Genomic DNA, 10,556 nt, shown 5'->3' on the forward strand with positions numbered 1-10,556 from the left:
GACCGGTAAAATGAGAATTACAACACAATCCTCATATAACGTCCCTGTTGGTGTGAATACCAGTCATCTGACTATTAGCAGTGAAGTGTAACCAGCATGTTTCCATATTAAAAACATCGCTTTTTGCCCCTTTTTAAAATCGGAATACCTAAACATTTTATTAGCTGTAGCTGCAAGGGAAAGCACTAAGAGATATATTTTATCTGATATCTCTTAATGTTGCTTTTATAAGAGAGTATCCTCTCATGTTGCCTGTTTTATGTCATTGTGTTTACTGTTGTTCCCACCTGCCTGGAAACAATTCTGGTTGCATGTAAGAGGTCTAAATAGGAAGTTTGCTCATTTTACACTGAATTACCTGCTCTCCAAACACCTTATGGATATCAGAAGCTTAGTCTTACTCATTCGACTGTGTGACACAGTCAATTTGAAGTAACACAACTCACAGTGGTAAAAGTATATTTTTTCTGCTCAGTAACACAAGGGACATTTGGCATATTTCTCAATGTAGACAAATGGTATTATTATGAAACATGCAAACTGACAAATACAGTTTAGAGCCTAAGGGGGAAAAAAAAGAGTTGGAGAGCTGTAAAAGTATAACATGAAAACAAGTATGAGGGTGAGTTGGGACACTGTGTACATGTGAGGATAATTAGGAGAACTTCATCTGATGACAAGAACTACTTGGAAATTGACGTTTTTGTCCAAATACTTGACAGAATACAGATACTAATGTTTATTTTATGAAGTTGCCAGAAAAGCTGTAATTGTGGCATGTTGTAGTTTTTCTGTGGTAACTTCACAGCTTGTTACAATGTGCCCTTTGTGAACCTTCCTAGTTAATGTGCTGCACACATGCAAAAGCCCATGTGAAGTTCCAGTTTGGTACTAGTTTTCATTAATATATATTTTACTTATGCCCATTCATGATTAAGCTATCTGTATATAAAATGTTCTGAATGCAACTGTGTGCTGGAGATACACAAATGTCACATACACCATAAACAAGTGAAATAATCCAACACAAAATATGCTTTCAGACAGGCTTTTTTTTTTAATATGACTATACACTTTACTCAATTATCACCCATCTTTGGGAAACGTACAAGTTTTCTTTCAATAAATTGTATTTCAATGCCTGCATTCAGCTAAAACAGAAAAAAAGGAAACCACACTGCTGTATTCGCTATAAGGAAATTGCAGCTGTCACTCAGCCTATCTTCCAAGGTTACAACAATCATCTTTATGCACCAAAAAGAACTAAATATAAATGCAAATACAAATTATAATGCATTTGACAAGTTTCTGGAAATACAAAGCAAAATTAGCTGCATGTTAATAAAATAAGTCTACAGCAACCTGGTAGACCTCCAGAGATAAAACTTTAAATTAAGACACAATGGGTCTATTACATTGCTGCAGAATATTAATGCAAAGCTTTTTTTTAATAAAAAAAATTGCAAACAAAAATATAAAAAAAAAAGGGACAAATATAAGTGCTGTAAACCAACTATCCAGTAACGGAACATGATGATTTAAGAGTCCCATTGCACAGCTCAACGGCCCAAAAATGCGTCATCTTTCCAGAAGTACACAGGCAAGAACATCCTCGTCAACCACCACCTTAACACATCTCTCAGTTCCGGTTTCACTCTGCAGCAGAATCATAATGAGACGTAACTATTTTACACCTACACATTCAGCTACATGAACAATGAGCTGCCACACTGTCCCGCATGGACCCTGTCTGCAGGGTTGCACAATAAAGATGACATTTTTTTATCTGTACACTCAAACATGTATGACATCCCAGCATGCAACAGCTTCTGTCTGGTATGTCATTTAATGTTTTCATACAAGAGAAGAAGGTGATCCAGAGCTAATATGTAGTTGTCAACTATGTTTTGCAAGAATGATTTTTGGACGGAAAAGATAAATCAATTACATCATAAAATATCCCATTAAAATATTTATTAAATTTGAAAACTGTCCCTCAAAACCAAATTGACTACCATAAAAAGTTTCAGGCCAGAGCTGAAAGAGAAAAAAAAACACCTTTTTTTTTTGTTGTTAATTTCACGTCTTCATGACACAAAAAGCTCATGTTGTTAACCCGGGACCTTCATTAGAAGAAAAAGTGCATAAAAAAGAACCCGTGTATGTTCAAACATACTGTATAATGTCCATAATTAAAATCTTTGTGCCATTTGTTTTAAATATAACACTCCAATATTTACAATTACAAAAGAAACATGGGCCAGACAATGTATAAACAGATCTATGTTGGATCACACTGAAAAATGTGTTAAAACGTCACTTACAGATATTTACAGAGCATATTTAGAGTTAGATGATCATGGCCACAGTCACATGATAACACCGTCTTCATAAATAGTAGCTGTTAGAAAAGGGGAATGCCTTTATCCTTGTCCACATTAGCAGACAGAGAAAAGGATTTTTTTTTTTATACATGACAGGGACTCAGAAAAAGACATGACGTAGTGCAACACTGGAAAAAATAAAAACAAACAGAAATGGACAAATTATAAAGAAGCCACATGTGCTGCTAAAAGTGTAAATTTTGAAAAAGTTTGACTGAATTAGCTTATAATGGTGATTATCTCCATCTTATACACGTAGTGCATTTTCTGCCACACTTCCTGACTATAAAGACTTGGTGCATTAAGTGCAATGATGACAACCTTATAAGAGGTTAATTTCTTAGAAATTTCAATAAAATTAAAGTTTCTGGACTTAAATCAAAAGGTTTGTACTTAATTCCAGTCATAAGGCCAAATGTGTATTGTATATTCATTTATGTAAAAACTATAAATCGACATCTCTGCATTTCATAAACACAAATGCAGTCTGCATCACTTTGTGTCCAATCAACTCCCGTTGAAAAGTAATCAGCTTGCAGGGCTCAGGAGGACATGGTAACACAAAATGTTCACCTGTATGAAAATAACCATTTAAAAAAAGTGAGGTGACGTTAGAATTAATGCTACAAGTTTTCAAAAGCAGATGAGAACCCAAACATTTTTTTTTTCTTCATGTATTCAGAGACAAAAAGTGTGCTTTTTTTTTTTCTAAAGGTGAGAAAAACTTCTGGGCACATACACACAACTCTAGAAGCTTGCGCGTTCTCCCATATTTCTACCATGTGGGCATCATGTCTGGAAACCAGACGCGACCCAAATGCTTTGACACCTCCCAGTGGATATCATCCAGCTCATAACGGTGATCTGGAACCAGCACTTCCTCCATGATGGATAACTGTGTCAGTCTGTCTCCGCACATCTTCACAAACTCAACAAAGGCGCTGCAGGACACTTCGCACTCTCCCAGGCCGATGGCGGACAGCTGCGTGCAGCGCTGAGCGATGCGGATGAGCTCTTCATCCAGCGGCCGCAGCCCATTGGCGCACACCACCAGCTCCACCAGACGCGGGCAGGTGAGCCCCACGCGGCCCAGCACATCTTTACTGACGGAGCGGCCGAAGTACAGATGTGTAACGGGGATTTCATCACGGAAGAAAGGGCCAAACTCTTCCTCGTAGAGAAAGAAGTACATGACCAGATTAAACTTGGGAGAGTGGCGTACCATGGCGTCCCAGCTGCTCTTCTTGATGGTGTGGAACTGCTGGCCTGGATTCTCACTGACCACGTCGATGCGAAGGTGCTCGAGATGAACGTGCTTCTCTGATGAAAGCGCAATGAGGAGCTCGTCGCTCAGCAGATGGTAGTTGAGAGCCAGTTCTCTCAGGCCGTGGCACTGATCTGCCACACACAGGATCCCTGGAAACAGGAAAAAGTGGATTTGAAAAGAATCCAAACTGAAACTGAGTCATGCATCGTTTGTGTGTGTGAGTGAAAGTGGAGAGCTACTAAGAAGCTTTCAAAGGTAATGTAAATATAGACTCCAGCCAGTTTGGTATCCAACCAGGTATGATCCTAAATCAGTCACTATGGCTTCCAGTTTTGTGTCATTTGGCATGTTGTTGTATGCAACAGTGAACTTAATAATGTGTTCCAACATCTCTGTTCCCCAATATTGTCAGCAAGTAACTAAATATACATGTGCAGGCAAATCTACAGTAATCAAAATACGCATGTTCACATGTACAGAGTCCACAATATTTGCAAAGTCAGATGAAGTTTCCATTTGTCATTTCTCAAGTAAGTATATAAACTTTTTGCCCATTAGAATTTGTTTAGATTCATCTGTTTCCACTCATCTTTTATTTTCAGCTTCTAAATGTATATACAATACTGGCTAAGGAATAATCAGTTGTTAATCAATAGCATTAATACTATCCATAATTTGTAATATCTATCAGTACCTGCAGGTGAAACATGAGGGCAGCTGCTCATTTTCAGCAGCTTAAGCGTGTCACTGTTGTTGGCCACCAGGACTTTGAGAGAGGGGTCATCAACAGGTGTGTCATCGATCTTCAGGGAGGACAGGGACTTGGAGTTGACAAAAACCACCGTCAGTGCTGAGATGAAGTGAGACTGTTGAATAAAATGCAATTTAGTGGCCTTGAGTGCTAGTTTTACTTACCAAGAGAATAAGGAACTTTGAATATTTACTTTTTAGAAATGAAATATACCCACAGAGCAGACAAAGCTAGCTAAAGCTATTTATTTGCATTCTTGTGCAAACCAAAAGCTTTAATCAAACATAAAACAGGAGCACAGCCCAACTAATTATTCAAACTTTAAGGACTAACTTTGCATTTTATGCATGAACGAAGAAACCATAAAAAAAAGCAACCATGCAAATATGAAGTCCCACCAGCATGTATGGGATATGGTAACAAAAGGTTGACAGCACCATTTCAAGCCTGGAGTTTTTCTATTCTAGACCTTCCTGCAGGTGCTCGGCATCAATCATTCCAGCTGCATGTAGGCATTTATTAAGGATCAGAGCCACAAACTGGTCACATCCCTTCAGGCTCACCTTGGGCATCTCCATGAAGCTGGGCTTGGCTGTGGAGATGAGCCCCAGAGTTTTCAAAGAACAGTTTACAAGCTGAGAGAGGATGTCACAAGCTGCCTCTGCAGACTCTCTGCTGCTGTCCACCTAAAAAACACACGGAGAAAATTAAAATAATCCACTTCACCGCACACTTATCTTCACCACTATGACAATGTCCGACTCTCCATCATACTCATACCTTGAAGCTGACATACTGTAGGTGGTTGGAGTGTCTTTTGATTATCTGTTTGATGAGGTCTGGGTGAGTGGCCTTCAGGTAGGAGCTGGCCGGCTGATTCAACTCAAACTCAAAGCAGCGCCACAGCTCAGGCATGTGGAAGGCCTGATTCCAGCCTCTGCAAACCTGCAGGTGCAACAAAATTCACTTATTGTCAGAAAATTAGGAAGGTGTGTCAACTTGTAAAACAACTCTTTTTTTCTTTAAAAACTGTGGGAAAAAATAGTTTTCTAATCCTTTGACAAGCAGGCAAAATGTGACCCAGGGGAAACAGAAAACATTTAACCTGTGTGGTCTCAACCCCAGCAAAAAAAAAAAAAAAAAAGTACGAATATAACCTGAGGGAACAGGAAAACTCACATTTTTGCTGTGCAGCGTTTACTCTGCTCCATTTATTATACTACATTCTTATATATTTGATGCATGAGGTGTGTAGATTCGGAGGGCATTTGCTTCATATTTATGGATAATGTTATCATTACCAAACTGTGACATTCAATTTAACCGCTCAGCAGAAAATAAGGTTTGTGTATGGCAATGTTGTCCATATGAAAAGTAACTAAATTTAGCTTTACATATGTGCAGTGTGGGTAAAATCCACTCTAATAAATGGCACCAGATCTCAGTAGCAGATATATTTTTCCTGGGTTGCATCTGAATCAGTTTTTTTCCCCAGAGTTGATTGGTTCATTAGGCAGCGCGACATGTAACAGCAGTTTCTCAGCTGAGAAAAACAAAACAACAAGCAGTGCTGGTATAATGGCACAGGAAGGACTAATGCTGTTACTGAATGTGGTTAAATGAAGCATCCTGAAGGGTTATTTTGGAGATCTGCTGTCTTTGTGTTTTTTCCCTGCAGCCTTGTGGCGTGACTACTGAGCAGCTCATATACAAATACACTTAACTTTTATTTGCTCTGCTCTATTCCTACATCTCCAGCAAACAAGTTGCATTGGCATGATTACACATCTATGTTGCTTTAAAATTATGTTAAATTCAGGTTTGTGTTTGATTTGTCAAAAGATATTTACACTCTTTCCCATTTAGATATCAGCTAGAGTAATGTCAAACTGAAGCTGGAGTGTAACAAGGTGATGATTCTGTCACACGCGAGATGAGTGAATGCTTACTGTATGCATCATTTCACTTAAAGCTAGCTCAATAATCATAAATGAGTGGCCTGCCTTATTATTTCCCCCATTCTTATACGATGTGAAATAATTTTATAGTGCTGCTATCCAACAGCAGACATCTGGCCATTCAGAGTGAGAGGCAAGCTCCATAATAAACACATCTTCTAGGCAAATACTGTCCATTAGGAGCAGCGATAAAATCAAAATTATGATCGAGGTACCTGAGAAGCATAAGCCCTGTCCAGCAGAGGCAGGTACTGGAAAACATGACGCAGGATCTCCTGTGGCAAACACTCCCATCTGGCTCCCTCCTCTTCCAGCTCTTTCTCCTTCCTCTTCTTGTGGGACCGTTTGAGCATCTTCTGGCACCCATCACTGGGTCCACCTCCATCCTCCTGTTCATTCTCATGGAGACCTCGTTTCATCCTAAATAAACAGAGGAGGGGTTCAGAAAATCCAGATGATTGGGTCAAAGTAACCAACTCTTTATTTACTTAACATGCAGCATGTTGATCGTTGTAATACTGAGCTTGCTGTCCGTATCCGTGACACTGATACATAGTTCTAAATCTACAAATTCTTTTACTTATGATTGTATTAAAATTTACTTGATAAGCTACTAACATAATCACTTGTGGTCATTTTATTAATTCAACTTTTCATTGAAGACTTCATCCTATCAAACCTAGTATTTAAACCTTGTTAAAATGTCCATAAGATTTCTACTTATATGCTTCAAGAAATATGAGCAAAATAAACCATCAATACAATAACTGAGGGTTCCTTCTCTCAATCTACAGACCATCGCCTGCAGACTCACCAACCAAACCTGACTACTGACTGAATGGAGCTTTACAGCTAATTTGCATGCACTGTGAGGAAACAATGAAATGAGAAGTCGGCAAGCTACAAAGTTAGTGCAAGCTACATTGAGACCATAAACATAGCATAGTGGCAGAACTAAATAAGATTTAATTATTTTTGTTTAATATAAATACTTTACACAAAAAAAGTGGATTCTGTAATTTGGAGACACCACAATGTCCAGTCAAACATCCCAGACAATACCACTTAACAATCCCTTTTTCAGCTTCCACTTTTTGTAATAACAGCAAATTTATAGCGAATGGCTCTCCCAAGGCTCCTCTGAGGAGCACAGGTATCTGCCATTTGGGCCTTTTGTCGTTTCCCCTACTGTCCATCATCAACAACCTTTGTCTGGGTCTCTGCATAGTGTGATGCTTGCTGTTTCAAAACGAGCTCACTGCAGTCAAGCAGACCTTGCTACACAAGATTAACAAGAACTGAGCTGTGATGCTTGAAACGTCCATCTATAAATATGACTTTAAGCTCAACACCTTGGCAGTCAACTGCATGCTTCCAGGAACCGAACTCTCCTCTCTCCTTTGCAGTTGAAGGTCTTCAGGGATCTTTTAAAAATCTTTAATATGATCCTACTCAAAAACAAGGACAGTTTTACCACTACTGTCCATAAATTTACATAATCGCCGTCTGGTTTAAACATTTATGACTGATTAAACCAAGCATCAGTACTTGTCAATGAACTGTGTAGTGGAGAAAGTTGAAGGCAGTCTCATCTGCTGGTGGGCAGAGCCAGATTATTATAATCATAGATCCCCATTCGCTGAATAAGGAAAAAGGTGCATGGTAATTACTACAATATACTAAGGCCATAACAAGTGTATTTGTTGTCGTATTTAGTGACAAATGCTCAAAAGTGTACAATTGTGGTATACAAAGATGAGCTTTAAGGGGATCCATAACTGCTGGACCAGGACTCTAAATATACAGTAGTACTTTAGATTTAGGCCTTTGTCATTTAATTTATTGGCGAAGCCACAAAAACCTCTATGGCCATCTTATCATTTTAAATTAATTAATTAATTGTTAAGAAATCCTACTTGATCTTGTGATTTTATTAATGTATTTTCTACGGTAGTACTATGATTATTGGAAATCCTGTTTCAATAATCACGTGCTTCTTCTGCTCTTTCAGCGAAAACGTTGTAGCTGGAGTACACGCCTCCTTCTGCTTCTTCATCTAACACTTATCATTTATCTGTCATACTGGTTTAAAACTCAAAGGTTGAAAGTTAAGATATGTCCGGTGAAATCTGTTCAAGTGCGCATTTATGCTCATAAATGTCGCGCTGTTGGTGACATGTTAACACTAATTAAGAGTTAGCTTAACCCAGTCAAACCATGGATCTTGCTATTAGCCAGTTTTCATAAACAAACAATAATAATAAACAAACAAATATAAACTCAGCTTACTTATTTAACTAGTTTAACTTTTAGAATAGCTTCCATCAACTCACCTGGCTTTCACCTCCACCGTGGGCTGTTTGTTTAGAGGTGATCACTGAACGTCAACCGGGACCAACACAAGAAAACTGCGTTCGAGCTGACCGACCGATCAAACACATTGGACCATACGACAGCACGGTGTGACGAGAGGTTATCAAACACCGACAAGAGGCTTCCGAACTGAGATTTCCTAAATTGTTTGTTTCTTCTCGACGCCTGACCTAGTTTCGCTATACAACTCTGCCTCAGTACTGAGCTGCTCAGCTAAAGATGGCGTTCGTGTTGTTGTGCGGAGCAATCCGAGGTCTGCAGTTATAGTGAACGGTCGGCAGGTGGCGCTGTTTAACTCAGCTCAATGCGGATATAGAGCACCGAGACTGCTTAAATAAAAAAATAAATGTAGAAATCTTAAAATAGCTCATGCACAACCAACAAAAGAACTGCTGGAGGTTCTGGTAAAGCTGGCTGTGATGCTCAGAGAACATTACTTGGATTATTGAGAAAAAACTTTTTTTTTAAGTTGACTGAAGATCTAACTTTCAGAGAACCTTCTCTGGACCATTGTTTCCACTCCTATTCTCCTCGGTCCAGCACAGCTGCTAAGTGAATAAAAATTACTCATTTGTTTCACAACAAAACATTACAGGTATGGGCACACCCATTGTTGATGGTAGAGTCACATATCCGCCATCTAGCGGTGGAAAAAATGCTACCAGGTTCAAGCTCTCTTTCTGGAGACATTGCCTGGTTGTCCAGATAAAGCAGGCGTCTTCAATACCCATCCCCAGTACAATATGCAAATTGTAATGGGTCCTGAAAGGCGTTCACTTGCTTATTAAGCTTCTAAATGACTTTAATAATGTAAGATGTCAGGACAACTGGTCATTTGGTTCAGGTGGTTGAGATTTTTTAGTTAGTGGAACAAAGGCAGGAATTTTTCCACAGCACAGAAACGCAGAGGAGGTCTCTGTGTCTTCTGATGTGGAGAGAGATGAAGGTTGCAGGGTGACAAGAGTGGAGATCTGACAGGATCACTGTGGGCTCGTGGAGGGTGTGTGGTCTGTTTGATTGGAGGCAGGGGGTGAACTGAACCTGTTAAAGTACACGTTCAGCTCATTAGCTCTGTCCAGACCTCCATCAGTCGGATCCCCTTTAACTTAAAGAAGGTGATCTTTTTTATTCCTGACCACACATCGTTGTTCAGCTGGAGCTGACTTTCTGACTTTCTTTTGTAGTCCTTCTTGCACTTCTTATTCTTTGTTTTGAGATGTTTTTGTGTTGTCTTCAATAACTCCTTGGTCTCCCTCCCCAAAGGCTTTCTTTTGAATGTTTAGCAGCTTTTTCAGGTCACTGGTGATCCAGGGCTTGTTTTTAGGAACGCATCTCACTGTTCTTGTTGTGACGATGCTGTCCACACAGAAGTTGAAATAATCTGTCACACACTCAGTCACTGATGTCATCTCCATGTGTTGCACAGAAGAGATTCCAGTCTGTGGCCTCAAAGCACCCTCTCAGCTTCATTAGATCAAGTTTTAGTAGTCTGTGTGATGACTAGCTGCTGCTAAACAGGTGGAGGTGAGAAGAACCAGATAATGGTCTGATCCTCCTAAAGGAGGAGCTGCAGAGCAGAGGAGCTGCATGCATTTTTAAAATAAGTTCAACATCTCATTTTCTCTGGTGGAGCAGCTGACAAATTGTTTAAATGTTGGTAATGTTGCAGAGAGGGAGAGGTTGTATAAGTCTCCAGAGATTGCAATTAATAGGTTAGGATGCTATGTTCGTAGCCTAGCAATGGTAGAGTTGATGACATCACAGGCTATGTTTGGTACCAGAATAACACAGGTAAACTCCCTGGGTAAATAATATGGTTGAAA

At 39.4% G+C, this 10,556-nt stretch overlaps 1 protein-coding gene across 1 annotated transcript; it reads right to left on the reverse strand.

Moving 5' to 3' along the window:
* Positions 1–1,042: 1,042 nt before the first annotated feature.
* LOC121637523 (F-box/LRR-repeat protein 3-like) lies at positions 1,043–8,999 on the reverse strand. Its single transcript, XM_041981732.1, has 6 exons — positions 8,694–8,999; positions 6,576–6,780; positions 5,183–5,347; positions 4,966–5,088; positions 4,346–4,517; positions 1,043–3,800 (listed from the first exon to the last, which is right to left on the reverse strand). The coding sequence occupies exons 2-6, from the start codon at positions 6,777–6,779 to the stop codon at positions 3,160–3,162; spliced, it is 1,305 nt and encodes a 434-aa protein (XP_041837666.1). The 5' UTR covers position 6,780; positions 8,694–8,999; the 3' UTR covers positions 1,043–3,159.
* Positions 9,000–10,556: the final 1,557 nt, after the last annotated feature.

This window comes from Melanotaenia boesemani, chromosome 1 (assembly GCF_017639745.1).
Source record: "Melanotaenia boesemani isolate fMelBoe1 chromosome 1, fMelBoe1.pri, whole genome shotgun sequence".
Taxonomy (NCBI): Eukaryota; Metazoa; Chordata; class Actinopteri; order Atheriniformes; family Melanotaeniidae; genus Melanotaenia; species Melanotaenia boesemani.